We start from the raw sequence: 17,090 nt of genomic DNA on the forward strand, positions 1-17,090 counted from the left end.
GGGGGCGGGGCGCGAGCCGGGCGCCCGGGATGATGATGATGATGATGATGCCGCCGCCGCCGCCGCCAGGGGAAGGGTTCGGGTCCGGGTCGGGCTCGGCGGGCGCGGGGTGCGGGACGGCCCAGGGCACGGCGGCTGCAGCGGGAGCACACTGAGCGCCCGCCCGCCATGTCCAGGAAGAAGACCCCCAAGAGCAAAGGGGCCAGCACCCCCGCTGCCTCCACGCTGCCCACCGCCAACGGGGCCCGACCGGCGCGCTCCGGGACTGCGCTTTCCGGCCCCGACGCGCCGCCCAACGGGCCCTTGCAGCCCGGCCGGCCCTCGCTTGGCGGCGGTGTCGACTTCCACGACGTCGCCTTCAAGGTGAGCCAGGCACCCGCCCCCCAGGCCAGCGCAGCAGGTGGCGCCCGGCCTGAGCCAAGGGTTGGGGGTCGGACAGGGGGTGCAGGGCCCGCGGCCCCAGGGCGCGGAGCCCACGCGGGAGGAACCCCGTGGGGCTTGCACGGTGCATCGTGCACACACAGCTGTCCATCCCAGGTATGGGGTATCCAACAGCTGGCAGGGCCTGTCCCCCACCCCCCAGGCGGCATGGTGGCACAAGGGGTCCCGCGACCATCAGTGCCTGCGTCCCGCGCCCCAGTGCCCTGGCCCCCGCCCGGGGTCTCACCATTTCCCGTATGCTGCCCTCCCTCAACCCAGCGGCTGTGGGCCTTTTTTTTTTTTTTTTTGCTGGGGGGAAGAGGTTTGCCAGATGGATGGGGAACCCTGGGACTCCAGACCAAGGCAGAGGCTGTGTGGACTTGGCAGGGGGCCGGGAGGACCATCTTTGGGTTTGGTAGCACAGGTTTCGGGGAGAAGGCCTGACTGCTGCCCACTTGCACCTCCCCCCAACCTCAGACTTGGCCCAGGTCCCTCTTCAGATCGAGATCTGATCCTAATGGGGCAAATTCCTCTTGAGCCTTGCTGGGGTCATGTCCCTACTGGGATGTGGAGAAGCCCCCGGCAGAGGCCTCCCCAAGTCTCTTAGGAGGTACCCAGCTGCCACCCCACCTGCTCCCCTCCCAGATGCTGTCCACCGTGTGGGGGTATGGACGTTAGGGAGGGTCCGGGATGCAGGTGGCTGCCCTCACTCCCCGCTGACTGAGACGGCCACTGTGCAGAAGGACAGAGCAGCCCCAGCCTTTCAGAGGCAGACGCTGGGTGTCCAGCCCATCGGGGTCCCTGGCCCCGCTGAGCCTGCAGGCCTGGGCTGCCTCCCTCCACTCCTCACCTGCAGCCCCCTTCTGACCAGGCCAGCTCAGGGCAGACCAGACTCCCCCCAACCCTCCTGCTTGTCCTAGGTCATGCTGGTGGGGGACTCGGGCGTGGGGAAGACCTGTCTGCTGGTGCGATTCAAGGACGGTGCTTTCCTGGCGGGGACCTTCATCTCCACCGTAGGCATTGATTTCCGGGTGAGTGGAGGCCCTGGCCTGGCCCCACATCAGAGTCCTGCCGGTACCCCTGAGCAGCAAGTTCTCTGTGATCCCCGTGGTACCGACAGGCTCGAGGCCTGGACCCCAGAAGCTGCCTGCCTCGACCTTCCAACACCTGGGCTGGTGGCTGCACCCGACAAGCATAGTTAGTTGCCCTATGCCAGGGGCTGGCATTACCCAGGGACCATATCCTGTGCCTTGGGGGAGGCGGACGCTGTTGCCTACAGGGTGGTGGGTCAGAGGAAGTCAAGGGCCACGTCCACTTGGGGCCAGCAGTGCTGCCTCGGTACAGAGGCCTTACTGGGCCCTAGAAGCACATGCTCCCTGCAGAGCCTGAGCGAGGGTTTCCAGGGCTTGCCTACGGGAGAGGACCCTGCTCTTGGGTGAGGAGCGCCCACCCCCACCCCCACCAGCTGGAATTCCTCGTGCTGAGGTGCCGGCTTGTCCTCAGCAAATCTTAAATTTGCATTTTTCTCACCCTTTAATTAGAGCCAGTTAGAGGGAGGATGGAGGAAGGGCTGTTCCAGGGACAGGAAAAGGGGCTCCCTCCAGTCTGGGGAGCTGTTCTCTACCCCGTCTGGGGGGTTCCAAGTCCCCTCAAGTCCTCTGGGATGGAGTGACGCCTGAAGTGCCCGACGGGGGCAGGCCAGTCCTGTCTGGTCCCCACTTCCCCACCTCCCTCTTGGCTCTCGGGCAGGTGGTAAGAGGTGAGGCCATTTGGTTCGCACTCTCGTTCAGGGTGCCAGGGAAGGCGGTGTCCTCCCCAGCCCAGCAGATGGCCCTGCCTGGTTCCCGGGAGACCCAGAAGCACTCTGACAGCAGGAGCTCAGGCTGAGGGAGGTGGCACAGGTTCCAGCTGCCCGGAGCCTCAGACTGCGGCTGAAGCCCCCCGCCCCCACCCCAACAGATGGGACTGGGGCTAGACCACTCCCTGCCTTACGTCTACTCGTTAACTGGGAGGGCCCGGCTGGGGACGCTGCCAGGCAGTTCTGGGATCTGCGGTTACTGCCTTGGGTCAGACAGGCCCAGGCCCAGCCCTGACAATCCCAGCAAGGAGTGGCTTTAATTTTTTATTCTTTTGAAGCAGGGTCTCACTCTGTCGCCCTGGCTGGAGTGCAGTGGTGATCATGGTGGACTGCAACCTCCAACTTCTGGGTTCAAGCCATCCTGAGTCTTTCAAGTTAGCAAAAAGAGCTACTGGGGAGGCTGAGGCGTTGCAGCTCGTTAGTTCCTGCACCCATGTGCAGATGAGGAAACCGAGGCAGTGTCAGTAAGAGGCCTGGTGGGGTCATGAGTTCAAATAAGTCAGCGTAAGAGGCTCTAAGCAGGAATAGTGCAGAGGCTGCGGGGAGAGGCCTGCACTTGCAGGTGTGGGTGAGGTCAAATTGGGTTAAGGGAAGCCTGCAGGGGCTGGGCTGGACCTGGGAGCTGGGAGGTCTCAGGGGACAGGAAGGCAGTGAAGCTAGTGGGGCCAGAGGCTGGGCTGGGCCCATGCCAGAGCTGCCTGGTTCTGTCTGTTTCAGAACAAAGTGGATAACTCAGCATCCCAGCCTAGGCCCAATGCCACTGAAGATGGACCTGCCCCCTGGGGACCCAGGAGTCCTACCACTCAGCTGTCCCCAGGAGTGCCCAGACCCTCATTCTTATCCAAGGACCTAGGAGCCCTACCCCTGGCCTTCCCTCATCAGCCATAAATGATGATTTACTGCTGTTACCATCATCACTGCCTTCAGTGACCAAGGGCCTTCCAAGGTGCCAGCTCTGGAACGAAGGATGCCCTTGGGAGGTGATGACACTCAGGTACACGGGTGCTCAGCAGATTGCTTCCTCCTATCCTCAGACGGTCTTTGCATGCATGCAGCCATTGGCACTCCCATTGTATGGAAGGAAACCAGCCCAGGGTCACACAGCTGGTCAGCAGCAACATAGCTGGTCTCAAATCTAAGGTGCCTGGCCATGCCTCCATGAGGGACCGCCTGCAAGGGAGGTTGATCCTGGCTTTGGGGAGCCTTTCCTGGGCTGCACGAATAACCTCCATTGTTTGAGACCCCAAACTCTGCTCACATCTTCCTTTCCCTGTCTCTGCTTGGGCTATGATCACGGTGACTCTAGCAACCCTTCATGGACATTATAGTACTCTCTGCTATTCACTTTTGGTCTAATCTGACTTCAACCCCCACTTACTGGGTCTCTCCTTTTACAACCAACACAACCGAAATCTAGGGCTTTTTTTTTTTTTTTTTTTTTTTTTTTTTTTTTAGACAGAGTCTCATTCCATTCTGTCACCCAGGCTGGAGTGCAATGGTACGATCTCGGCTCACTGCAACCTCCACCTCCCGGGTTCAAGGGATTGTCCTGCCTCAGCCTCCTGAGTAGCTGGGATTACAGGCATGTGCCACCATGCCTGGCTAATTTTTGTATTTTTAGTAGAGACGGGGTTTCACCATGTTGGTCAGGCTGGTCTCGAACTCCTAACCTCGTGATCCGCCTGCCTCAGCCTCCCAAAGTGCTGGGATTACAGGCGTGAGCCACCATGCCCAGCCAAATCTAGGGCTGGAACATGGCTGCAGCATATAAATAGAATTGAATTCCATAGTTTTGTTAACCCTGTTTTTTGTTTGTTTGTAGTTGTTGCTGTTTTTGAGACAGAGTCTCGCTCTGTCGCCTAGGCTGGAGTGCAGTGGTGCAATCTCGGCTCACGGCAGACTCTGCCTCCCGGGTTCAAACTATTCTCCTGCCTCAGCCTCCCAAGTAGGTGGGACTACAGGCGCCCACCACCACACCCGGCTAATTTTTGTATTTTATTAGAGACAGGGTTTCACCATATTGGCCAGGCTGGTTTGGAACTCCTGACCTTGTGATCCGCCCACCTCGGCCTCCCAAAGTGCTGGGATTACAGGCGTGAGCCACCACACCCAGCCCCTGGTTTGTTTTTGTTTTGCTTGTTTCTTAGGGTTGTTTTTCTATTTATGGTAAAGGCATTGGCTTTCCATTTGTATCATCAATAGAATATTTCCTGTTAACAGTAACCTTATGTCATAGTAAATGGTAAGGGGATTTAAAGCAGTGGTTTTCAGCTGCCAGAGGCCTGAGTGAGTTTGGGCACACTCTGTGTGATCGGGCAGAAGGCCTGTGGGAAGTTTAGCTGAGGACAGGGCCAGGAAAGGTGATGGACAGTGGGGGTCTGTCCTGGTCACCAGGCCCCTGGGTCCTGCCCACCTGCTTGGCGCTCCCCACCCATCACACATGATGCTGCCAAGCCCTCTGGGTATTGTGGGCAAATACCTTAGGAGAGAAGCTGATGAACTTTGTTTCTTGAAATGCACAGATTCCTTGGACATCCCTGAGAGATCAATCATGAAAGTCAACTTGGTTTTCTCCCCCTCATTTGGGTTCAGAATTTAAAGTCCACACACACAGGCAGTAAGATGATATAGATAAGGACATCATCACTCGGTTTCGGATGTTAAAATGTCTAGGTGGGTTAGGGGTGATTTGAGATCACACAACCTTGTGCCACAAAGAGGAATTCCCAGGCCAGAGGGAGACATTTTATTGCCATGTTATGATCTTATCATTGAGTTGAAAGGCAATCTTGTTTCATTTTGGATTCTTTCTTATGTTTATGTCTTATAAGGGCACTTTGAATTTCCAAGCAAATAATAATTTTGAATTAGCTTTTAATCATTGACTTCTAGCACAGTTATATGATCAGAAACATGCTGTGTGATTTGATTGCTCTCAAATATATTGAGATTTGCTGGAACAAAATAAGTCAGGTTAATTTTTGTAAATGTACCATGCATGCTTAAAATGAATGTATCTACATTTGTTCCTGAGATACAGGTTGATGGACGGATGGCTACATGGATGTGATGGAGATGGTTTACTATCGGGACCTTCCGTATCCTGCTGATGCTTTGTTGCTTAGGATATGAATGGCTGAGCAGAGGCTGTAAAACCTGGCACTCTGCTTGGGTATGAGGTTCTTCCTGCCATCTTGCCATCATTTGTTTTTTATGTTTTGTCGCCAAAAGTGACCTTGAGGAACCCTGGGAGCTCAGGAAGGAAGGAGCGCCCAGAAGCAGGGACAGGGAGCTGGTGGGGGAGGACCAGAAATCAGGTTTGTGAAGGTTCCAGAGAGGACCTGTCCTTGCGAGGAGTGTGGGGGACTGAGATGGGGGAGGGGTCATTGGAGTGATGCGGGCGCTACTTGGAATGTCCATTGTGAGGCACCACCGGGGTCATCAGGGATTGGTGGAGAGGGAGTATAAAGCCCCAGGGTTGCTAAGGGAGGGCCCAGACCGAAGAAGGTTTGGTGGATAGCAGAACCTTTTTGTCTCCCTCTAATTGCTCCTAAGCCTCACCCTCCCTTGCCCCGCGTGTCCTGTTGCTTCCCTGATCTTCTCCGTGACCTGTAGCTAAACCTTCCACCAGCGCTTGGGAACTTAATTTGAACCGGATCCTTTCCCAGACCCCTTTCTTCTTCTCCTCCTCCTCCTCCACCTCCTCCAGGTGCCCAACAGCCCCCTTCTCCTCCTTTCCCTTCCCTTACTTCCCCCCTTCCCCTCCCCCTCCCCTCCCCCTCCCCTCCCCCTCCCCAACTCAGATCCGGCCCGCCGGTCCCTGTCCCCTTCCCTCCCCCCTGCCCTAAGCCACCTCCACCTCCGTCCTGGCCGCCTCAGGGCGCCTGAAAGGACCAGGACATGCGGGTGCGGTGGCTGCTCTTTTGGCTCCTGCTGGCATTTATCAGCCATCAGTCCACCTGTGTGAGTGGACGGGTGCTGTGGCTGCTCTTTCGGCTCCTCTTTTGGCTCCTGCTGGGATTTATCAGCCATCAGTCCACCTGTGTGAGTAGACGCTGGACCCGCGGGGTTTCTTCCTTTTTACTGGGCTGTGTCACGCGGCATGAAATGACACAGCTCAGGCCTGTAATCCCAGCACTGCAGGGGGCCGAGGTGGGCAGATCACTTGAGTCCAGGAGTTGAAGGCTAGCCAGGGCATCATAGCGAAACCCCATCTCTACAAAAAATTCCAAAAAAGATTAGTCGGGCCTGGTGGTGCGTACCTGTTATCCCAGTTACTGGAGAGGCTGAGGTGAGAGGATCGCTTGGGCCCAGGAGCTGGATGTTGCAGTGAGCCGGGATGGCCCCGCTGCACTCTTGTCTCTAACAAACAAAACGGACCAAAACAAAGTGAAATGTCATTTGATTTGTGTCATCTGGTTTGATGACTTTTTTTTTTTTTTTTAAGACAGTCTCACTCTGTCGCCCAGGCTGGAGTGCAGTGGCAAGATCTCGGCTCACTGCAACCTCCGCTTCTGGGGTTCAAGCAATTGTCCTGCCTCAGCCTCCTGAGTAGCTCAGATTACAACGCCTGGCTAATTTTTGTATTTTTAGTAGAGACTGGGTTTCACCATGTTCGCCAGGATAGTCTCCATCTCTTGACCTCGTGATCCGCCTGCCTCGGCCTCCCAGTGCTGGGATTACAGGCGTGAACCACCACGCCTGGCCAAAATATATAACCTTAAGTGTAAGTTTAGTAACTTTGGAAAGTACATACACCAGCATAAACCAACCCCCTTTCAAGATCTACATTATTTTATTTATTTATTTATTTTTTTGAGACAGTTTCTTCCTTGTTGCCCAAGCTGGAGTGCAATGGGGCAATATCAGCTCACCGCAACCTCTGCTTCCCAGATTCGAGCGATTCTCCTGCCTCAGCCTCCCGAGTGGCTGGGATTACAGACATGTGCCACCACTCCCAGCTAATTTTGTATTTTTAGTAGAGATAGGGTTTCTCCATGTTGGTCAGGCTGGTTTTGAACTCCCGACCTCAGGTGATCCGCCCGCCTCGGCCTCCCAAAGCGTTGGGATTACAGGCGTGAACCACCGTGCCCAGCCAAGATCTACACTCTTATGTCACCCCAGAAAGTGAACTCTCACTCTTCCCAGCCAGTTTCTTTCTTATCATAGGTTAGCTTGCTTATTCTGGGATTTCGCGTATACAGATGCATGCCATGCCATAGGTACTCTTTTGTGTCTGCTTTATTCTGCTCAACACCATGTTTCTGAAATCATTACCATTGTTGTATGGTTCTCTAACTCCATCATTTCCATTTCAGACTCAGCATATGCTGAGTTCAACCTGTTGAAGGGCTATCTCTGTTTAATTCACCATCTTGAAAGAAACATTGAAAATTGAGATGTTTTCAAGAATATATAGTTAAATCCTGAGGAATCGATGTAGAAATGTTATCACAAGCTGTCTGAACTTACTCAGGGGAAGTCTTCGTCTTCACTCACATAAGAGTCTAATGGAATTAATGTCAACAATCTTAGAGAAATCCCACACTATTCATGCCATTTTCATGATCTCCACCTTGATAATTTTTTTTTTTTTTTTTTTTTTGAGACAGAGTCTCGCTCTGTCACCCAGGCTGAAGTGCAGTGGTGCGATCTTGGCTCACTGCAACCTCTGCCTCCCGGGTTCAAGTGGTTCTTCTGCCTCAGCCTCCCAAGTAGCTGGAACTATAGGCGCGTGCCACCATGCCCTGCTAATTTTTTGTATTTTTAGTAGAGATGGGTTTCACCGTGTTAGCTAGGATGGTCTCAATCTCCTGATCTCGCGGTCCACCCACCTCGGCTTCCCAAAGTGCTGGGATTGCAGGCGTGAGCCACCACGCCCGGCCCACCTTGTTAATTTTTAAGCACTAAAATTGGATTCTTATTTGTGAATGAAGTAATCTCTTCATTGTATTTTTTTTTAATTTATGCTGAGCTTTAAATGACAAAGATTCATATAACCCAAGAGAGAAGTATTATTTAGAGGGATTCTTTTACCATGTGATATATAATAAATGCATCCAATGTTATACATCAATTTAAAAAACAAGTAAATAACTAAAGAAAAGATAACTACTGGCCAGGTGCAGTGGCTCACACCTGTATTCCCAGCACTTTGGGAGGCCGAGGCAGGTGGATCATGAGGTCAGGAGTTGGAGACCAGCCTGGCCAAGATGGTGAAACCCTGTTTCTACTAAAAATACAAAAATTAGCCGAGCGTGGTGGCAGGCGCCTGCAATCCCAGTTACTCAGTAGCTGAGGCAGGAGAATCGCTTGAACCCGGGAGGCGGAGGTTGCAGTGAGCTGAGATCATGCCACTGCAATCTAGCCTGGGTGACAGAGCAAGACTTTGTCTCCAAACAAAAAGAAAAGAAAAGATAAGATAATTACTTTCTACTTAGCTTGTCTTAGCCATGAGTGACGGGCTGCATGTGGCCCAGGACAGTTTTGAATGCAGTTCAACACAAATTTGTAAACTTTCTTAAAACATTAGGAGATTTTGGCCAGGTACAGTGGCTCATGCCTGTAATCCCAGCACTTTGGGAGGCTGAGGCGGGCAGATTACCTGAGGTCAGGAGTTCGAGACCACCCTGGCCAACATGGCAAAACCCCATCTCCACAAAAAATACAAAATTTTGCTGAGTGCACTGTCAGGCACCTGTACTCCCAGCTACTCAGGAGGCTGAGGCAGGAGAATCACTTGAACCTGAGAGGCAGAGGTTGCAGTGAGCCGAGAGCACACCACTGCACTCCAGCCTGGGTGACAGAGTGAGACCCCATCTCAAAAACAAACAACAAACAAAAACAAAAACAAAAACAAAATGGCCGGGCACGGTGGCTCACACCTGTAATCCCAGCACTTTGGGAGGCCGAGGCAGGCAGATCGCCTGTCGGGAGTTCAAGGCCAGACTGGCCAACATGGTGAAACCTCATCTCTACTAAAAATACAAAAATTAGTCGGGCATGGTGGCAGAGACCTGTAATCTCAGCTGCTCGGGAGGCTGAGGGAGGAGAATGGCTTGAGCCCAGGAGCTGGAGGTTGCAGTGAGCTGAGATTGCACCACTGCACTCCAGCCTGGGCGACTGAGTGGAGCGGAACTGTCTCAAAAAAAAAAAAAAAAGTTTTTTTTTAGATCATCAGCTATTGTTAGTGTTAGTGTATGTTATGTGTGGCTCAAGACAACTTTGCTTCTTCTAATATAGGCAGGGAAGTCAACAGATTGGATATCCCTGCTTTATACCAAGAAAGACAACACCCCACATTTGCAATGCCTAAAAACACTACCAGCCATCTGAAAAACATGTGACTTCTAACTTCTGTTCTTTTTTGTAGCAGTGGAATCCCACGGTGATATCTGAGGGATGTGGTTACCTTTTGGAGGAGGTTGACGGTTTCTAAGGATGATTCTTTCTGAGTGAAATATTGTCAGTGTCATTGACCGTTTCATTATTTCAACTATTATTATTCCAGGTTATCAATACTCTGGCTGACCTTCGTCATCGTGGGACTGACTTTGGTGGAAGTCCTTGGTTACTTATCATTACTGTGTTTCTGAGAAGTTATAAATTTGTCATCTCCCTCTGCACAAGTTACCTTTCTGTGAGTATACTAACTTTCTGTAGAGGTATACTTGTAATCACAAATAAGAATAAATTATATGAAACAATTCACGTTTCTGGACTTCATTATGAATATGTGGTTTTACCCCAAAAATCAGGGAAATGATTTATTAGCATAAGAATTATGAAAATACCTGCCATTTACATGATGAAAATTAAATAGGTCGGTGTTTGTTTAATAGAATGTCAACAGAGCTTTTGGTCAAAAATAAGTTTTTTTAACCTTTGTGCTATTTGTCACAGATGGAGTATGAGGTTTCGTCACTTAAATAGGAAAGTCTTTCTAAACTCTTCTGCTTTGTAGTTCTATCGTATGGGTGGAAGGAAAGCTTCCAATCTCCTCTCTGAAGATTCACTGCAGAAATGAGCTGACAACAGACAGCTTAACAGGAAAAGAAAAACATAGAACAGGCATAAACATGGGAACCAGCTGAAAAATGAGACTGCTAGAAGGGCTGGATGGTTGATGTTTAAAGAGCACCCTCTTCTGAGGGGAGAGGGAGATAGATGGAGATGTAGGCCATTTAGAGGGGCAGCAAATGATTTTTAGGGGAAATGAAAGAGCCCAAGGAACAAACAATTGGCCTGAGACAAAGTTCCTCTGGGGTCATAGGGACGAGGTGACAAACTGCCGGAAGGTGAAGGGCAGAACTGCACTGCGTCTCATGATGCAGAGAAAGCCCCAGAGAATCTCTTAGAACTGCCCTCCAAGAGAATCAATGAAAAGTGTGTCTGGGCAGGGTAATTTTGAATGACATCATTCAAAGTGCATGTTCCCACTTGCAACTGGAGAGAGATCAGTATGTCAAAAGTCTGTACTTGGTAAGAATTTGGCTGCTAAGTTGTGCCATAATTTGTCTTTTGAGCCTTTTTTCCTTTGGGTAAGTTGAGCTCTACATTTTGTCTTGCCATTCATGACAGTAAAAATGTGGTCGTCTGGGGGCTGAATCTCCTTCTGAACAATGATCCAAGATAAAAGTACTAATACCACAACGCTTTTTTATATTCAAGGGAAGAGGAAGTATGTTTCAGTTTTACCACCTAGATAATTACACGTCATTTGGCACTGCCTTTCAAGATATGTAGAAAACAGAAAATATATGAGTTATGAAGATATCTAGGCACATTTAACATTCTCTATGCCATTAGTCCTGAACAGAGAATTTTCGGTATAAATTGGAGGAAGCTTTTTTTTTTTTTTTTTTCTTTTCTCACCCCCAAGACGAGTCTCCCTCTGTTGCCCAGGCTGGAGTATAATGGTGTGATCTCGGCTCACTGCAACCTCCACCTCCTGGCTTCAAGTGATTCCCCTGCCTCAGCCTCTCAAGTAGCTGGGATTACAGGTGCCCACCACCATGCCCAGCTAATTTTTGTATTTTTAGTAGAGTCGGGGTTTTACCATGTTGGCCAGGCTAGTCTCAAAACACGACCTCAAATGATCCACCCGCCTCAGCCTCCCAAAGTGCTGGGATTACAAGTGTGAGCCACCACGTGAGCCAGGGGAAGGTTTTAAATTTACCACTTTTTAACAATTCCATTTAGGAAAGTTCAGTTGAGCTGTTGGACTTGGACAACTTCGCACCTCTCATCTTTGTCCTTGTCATCTAGTCATCTATACCATTACCTCCTAAGCAGGGACATCATGGGTGCCATGAAGCATTCATGCGTGATGGCATTTCTTTGCTTCTCATTTCTTCATGTGTTTGACATTTCTCCTAGCTCCAAACTGGACCAGCTACCTTTCCTATGAAATCTAGCAGTAGCTGTGGGATAGACGTGGTTGCTCTTTTCATCTTTTTAGATTACCCATTGCTTCTCTCGAAATCCTAGTACATGATTTTTTTTTTAATCCCATGTGCAGAAATCAGGAAAAAACAAATTCTACAAAGAATTTGAAAGATATTATTTCAGGCCAGGTGTGGTGGCTCATGCCTGTAATCCCAGCACTTTGGGAGGCTGAGGCAGGTGGATCAGTTGAGGTCAGGAGTTCAAGACCAGATGGGCCAACATGGTGAAACCCCATCTCTACTAAAAAGACAAAAATTAGCCAGGCATGGTAGCGGGCACCTGTAATCCCAGCTACTTGGGAGGCCGAGGCACAAGAATCGCTTGAATCTGGGAGGTGGAGGTTGCCCTGAGCCAAGGTAGCGCCACTGCACTTCAGCATGGTTGAGTGACACTCCGTCTCAAGAAAAAAGTCATTTCAATGACTACCTCAGGAGATTCATAGGTATCTGACCCACATCTGAGATGGGATTTGCATTGCATTTTAGCTATGATGAGAACAAATATTTAATATCTTCGAAGATTAAAAGCATACTGTGATAATATGGAAATCTTGGTGGGAATTCAGTCATTAGTGAGAATGTTTTGCGTTAAGTTCAAACCAGCCTCAACGAAGCTGATGTGAGGGAAGGGAAAGTGAACTCTGAGTAGAGCAGGGACAGAAGGAAGATGCTCCAGTGCAGATCAGGAAGGAGCAGGGGGTGAAATGTTACAAATTCTAGAACTCAGAGAGCTGAAGGTAATTACTTCCTTTTCAAGTTGTGAAACATGTTAACTTGTGGTAAAATACTTACAAGATGATAATTACCATCTAACCGTGTTGAAGTGTGCAGTTCAGTTGTGTGAAGTATATTCATGTCATTTTTTTTTTTTGAGATGGAGTCTCACTCTGTCACTAGGCTGGAGTGCAGTGGTGGGATCTTGGCTCACTGCAACCTCTGCCTCCTGAGTTCAAGCAGTTCTCCTGCCTCAGCCTCCCGAGTAGCTGGGACTACAGGCGTGCATCACCATGCTCAGCTAATTTTTGTATTTTTAGTAGAGACAGGGTTTCACCATGTTGCCCAGGATGGTCTCCATCTCTTGACCTTGTGATTCACCCGCCTCGGCCTCCCAAAGTGCTGGGATTACAAGCGTGAGCTACCGCACCTGGCCTATTTTTTTTTTTTTTTTTTTGAGACAGAGTTTCAATTTTGTTGCCCAGGTTGGAGTGCAATGGCACAATCTCAGCTCACCACAACCTTTTCCTGCTGGGTTCAAGTGATTCTCCTGCCTCAGCCTCCCGACTAGCTGAGATTACAGGCATGCACCACCATGCCTGGCTAATTTTGTATTTTTAGCAGAGACAGCGTTTCTCCATGTTGGTGAGGCTGGTCTCAAACTCCCGACCTCAGGTGATCCGCCTGCCTCGGCCTCCCAAAGTGCTGGGATTACAGGAGTGAGCCACCGTGCCAGCCTCATGTCATTCGTGTGTGTGTGTGTGTGTGTGTGTGTGACAGAGTCTCATTCTGTCGCTCAGGCTGGAGTGCAGTGGTGTGATCTCGGCTCACTGCAACCTCCGCCTCCCAGCTTCAAACGGTTCTCTGCCTCAGCCTCCCGAGTAGCTCAGATTACAGGCGCCCGCTGCCATGCCCGGCTAATTTTTGTATTTTTAGTAGAGACGGGGTTTCACCATCTTGGCCAGGCTGGTCTTGAACTCCTGACCCCGTGATCCACCTGCCTCGGCCTCCCAAAGTACTGGGATTATACGCATGAGCCACCGTGCCCAGCCGTCATTCTTATATTATTATTTCCTAGGTGTCTTTCCTGAAGACTATCTTCCCATCTCAAAATGGACATGATGGATCCACGGATGTACAGCAGAGAGCCAGGAGGTCCAACCGCCGTAGACAGGAAGGTATGGCTCTGTTGGAGTCCCCATAGTGTGGAAATGAGTTTGCCCTGGAAAGGGAAAGAACAGCTTCTTGCCCTCAGGTTTCTCACCTTCTCCTCTCCTCACTCTCACCAAGGGCTGAGGTCCATTTGTATGCACACAAAGAAAAGAGTTTCTTCCTTTCCAGGAATTAAAATTGTCCTGGAAGCCATCTTTACCTTATGGAGACAGGTGGAAACCAAAGTTCGAGCTAAAATCCATAAGATGAAGGTGACAACAAAAGTCAACCGTCATGACAAAATCAATGGAAAGAGGAAGACCGCCAAAGAACAGTAAGATGTGCCTTGACACAAATACTGTTGTATGAACCATGTGCCAATCAAAGTAGACAACTGTAAAGTCCTTGAGAATATTTTCTACAATATTTGTGGCAAATTCAGTGGGTTCAAAATTGAGTTTGTCCTTTCTGCTTCATTAGTTTAAGATGTATAATTCCTTTCCCTTCCTACATTCTTGTTTGTAATTTTTTGGGGGGAAGAGGAGATGCTAGTACTGGCATTGGTTTTCCTTTCTCTCTCTCTTTTTTTTTTTCCTGAGATGGAGCTTTGCTCTTGTTGCCCAGGCTGTAGTGCAATGGCACAATCTCAGCTCACTGCCTTTTGGGTTCAAGCAATTCTCCTGCCTCAGCCTCCCAAGTAGCTGGGATTACAGGTGCCCACCACCGCGCCCAGCTAATTTTTGTATTTTTACTAGAGATGGGGTTTCACCATGTTGTCCAGGCTGGTCTCGAACTTCTGACCTCAGGTAATCCACCCATCCCAGCCTCCCAAAGTGCTGGGATTAGAGGCGTGAGCCACCACACCCAGCCTTTTTTTTTTTTTTTAATTTTGAGATAGAGTCTCGCTCTGTCACCCAGGCTGGAGTGCTATGGTGCAATCTTGGCTCACTGCAACCTCTGCCTCCCAGTTTGAAGCAACTCTGCCTCAGCTTCCCGACTAGCTTGGATCACAGGTGTGTGCTGCCACATTCGGCCAATTTTTTTTTTTTTTTTTGAGACAGAGTCTCACTCTGTCACCCAGGCTAGAGTGCAGTGGCATGATCTTGGCTCACTGCAACCTCCGCCTCCCAGGTTCAAACAATTCTTATCCCTCAGCCTCTTGAGTAGCTGGGACTACAGGCATATGCCACCATGCCCGGATAATTTTTGTATTTTTAGTAGAGGCGGGGTTTCACCATATTGGCCAAGCTGGTCTAGAACTCCTGACGTCATGATCCGCACACCTCGGCCTCCCAATGTGCTGGGATTACAGGCGTGAGCCACGGTGCCCAGCCCAATTTTTGTATTTTTAGTAGAGACAGGGGTTCACCATGTTGGCCAGGCTAGTCTTGAACTCCTGACCTCAGGTGATCTGCCTACCTCAGCCTCCCAGTGTGAGCCACCACACCCAGCCTGGATTGTTGAATTCAATGCTTGGGTCACCTCCAGATTCATTTTCACAGTCTTTCATGTTTTGGTCATATTACATTGTATTTTGCTGCCATATGACTGATCTTTTTTTGTTAAATGTGAGATACTTGTTAAAAAATATTTAGCAATGAATTGAGGCCTAGTAGCATGTTATCTTGCTGCAGAAGAGATGGGAGTCTACTTCTGGGGGATGGTCAGGGGTCCTCTATACAGGCTGCAATTGAGGTCGTCGGTGCAGGCTCAGTCCCTACAAAGGCCAGGGTATTTCCTGTCCACCTCTATTCTGATGCATGACCCTTCTGGGTCTCAACCAGAGCCAGTGGACTTCAGTATGGGTCGCTTTCATTGGCAGACCCTCAATCCACTTGTTTTCCATCTAACCCCACGCATGTGTGCAAAAGCTGCTCTGCTTCTTTGCATCTCGGTAGTTCCTTCTGGAATTCAGCAATGAAACTCAGGGAAATGGGTTCCAAATGCGAGGCTGACTTTCGTCCTGGGTTTCCTTCTTCTCTGTCTTCACCTCATGTCTGTTTACTGCCATGTTAGCAATTTGATGTATTCAATCATGGGTTTTGTATTCTGTTTGGTGTCCCCCATTGTTCTCATCAGAGATCAGAAGCTTCAGATGCACTTATGTCAACTCAAGAGTAGAATGCTTCCTTAGCTTCCCTCCAGAGTCAGGTTTTGTGTTTCTAGTTCCCAAGTGCACAGCAGGAGTAGTGATGTCCTCACTGGCTTCTCATTTGCATTAAACTGTGAGCTTCTTTAGCGTGGGGATAGGACCCTGCTCCCATTGCATTCTCAGCACCTCACCACACACTCCTTGTTGGAGGCCACTCCAGACAGCATGTGCTGAAGGATGCCCTGTGGTCAGAAACAAGTTCATTAACTTTCTCTTTGAAGTGTTTTCATCCCTGTTTCGTAGCGTTCTGGGAGTTTTACACATCCTTCCTATAAAGCCAAGTATCAGGTGAGATCCTTAGGATCAGGACCATGAATCACGTGGTGTGAGGGCAACACAGCAAACTTACCCTTTTTAGGCCGTTTCCTTTTTCTGCCCTCAATCTCTGTGAACTGAACCTTGTTAAAGTCAGTCAACACCAGGGTGGATGGTTTGCCATTGTCACCTATTTTCAGGACATAACACCCTGACTTAGGAGCCATTCCGATCATTTCTAATTCAATAGATGCACCCAGCATTCAGATTGCCTTTTCAGGATCTTTAAAGTCGATGACAAGAGTTCCAGTCCTGAATCATGGCAAAGTGCAGTAGTGAACTGCGGGGTTAATGACACCATATTGTGGAAGGATCTCTCTATGGCTGATGGTCTCAGTTCCGGCATCAGCCTCTGACTGAGAATCAGGTCTCACACAGGAGGAGTCAGATGAGGAGCAATCCTCTGCTTCCGATGGAGTTAGTTGTGATGAATTGGTGAGGTCTGGTTTTTCACACTGAACTAAAATGAGCTTTTGCTGTGTCAAGCACAAGACTGACCCCAGAGACACACATAGTGCACCTCATAGAAGCTTTTAATAGTCTTTATATTTACTAAAGAATAGGACTAACTATGGAACTATGAAGATGAGCTGGAAATGACAGGTGACTTGCCAGCAGGCCAGAGTGTGATTTTTTTTTTTTGTCCCTCAATGGGAGGTGTCCATTCTTCCTTCAGTTGTGAGAATCAGTTGGTTCATTTATGGGAAGGTTGCAGGGGGGGATCTTTGAATCACAGCCTTCAGATGCCAGAAGGGCAGAGGGAATCCCACACGGGCTGGTGGATCATGTGTGTGCATTTCTCTCCCTTCTAGTCTGAGGAAACTAAGCATCAAAGAACGTGAGCATGCAGAAAAGGAGAGGCAGCTATCAGAGGCAGAGGAAAATGGGAAATTGGATATGAAAGAAATACACACCTACAAGTGAGTTCAGAAACTGAACCCCACCCTCTTGGGAAACGCCCATTGGAGTGTTGTTTTTAACCTTCGTACAATGTTTAGACCCAGTAAATGCATAAATAGAAACAAATGGTCAG

The 17,090-nt window shown here is 49.7% G+C and overlaps 2 protein-coding genes across 47 annotated transcripts in view; one reads left to right on the forward strand and one right to left on the reverse strand.

Annotated features, from left to right (window-relative positions):
* The window catches only part of LOC117976342 (nuclear pore complex-interacting protein family member A7), a 20,126-nt gene continuing 3,036 nt past the window's right edge, over positions 1-17,090 (forward strand). For 2 of the 14 annotated variants that reach the window (XM_055100668.2, XM_063598240.1), the window contains exons 1-6: positions 5-363; positions 1,341-1,451; positions 9,789-9,917; positions 13,517-13,616; positions 13,780-13,924; positions 16,870-16,977. In XM_055100668.2, the coding sequence (XP_054956643.2) occupies positions 169-363; positions 1,341-1,451; positions 9,789-9,917; positions 13,517-13,616; positions 13,780-13,924; positions 16,870-16,977 (788 nt within the window). In that variant the 5' untranslated portion in view covers positions 5-168. Of the gene's footprint in view, positions 364-1,340; positions 1,452-2,995; positions 3,273-5,318; positions 5,451-9,788; positions 9,918-13,516; positions 13,617-13,779; positions 13,925-16,869; positions 16,978-17,090 lie in introns of those variants that run through there. The other 12 variants (XM_055100670.2, XR_010110407.1, XM_034941038.3 and 9 more) reach the window with 12 other exon arrangements.
* Positions 15,102-17,090, reverse strand: part of LOC117976337 (phospholipase A2-like) — a 27,826-nt gene continuing 25,837 nt past the window's right edge. For all 33 annotated transcript variants that reach the window (XR_010110445.1, XR_010110435.1, XR_010110444.1 and 30 more), the window contains one exon: positions 15,102-16,879. The gene's annotated coding sequence lies outside the window, so the exon portion shown is untranslated. The remainder of the gene's footprint in view (positions 16,880-17,090) is intronic.

This window comes from Pan paniscus, chromosome 18, assembly GCF_029289425.2.
Source record: "Pan paniscus chromosome 18, NHGRI_mPanPan1-v2.0_pri, whole genome shotgun sequence".
NCBI classification, from domain to species: Eukaryota; Metazoa; Chordata; class Mammalia; order Primates; family Hominidae; genus Pan; species Pan paniscus.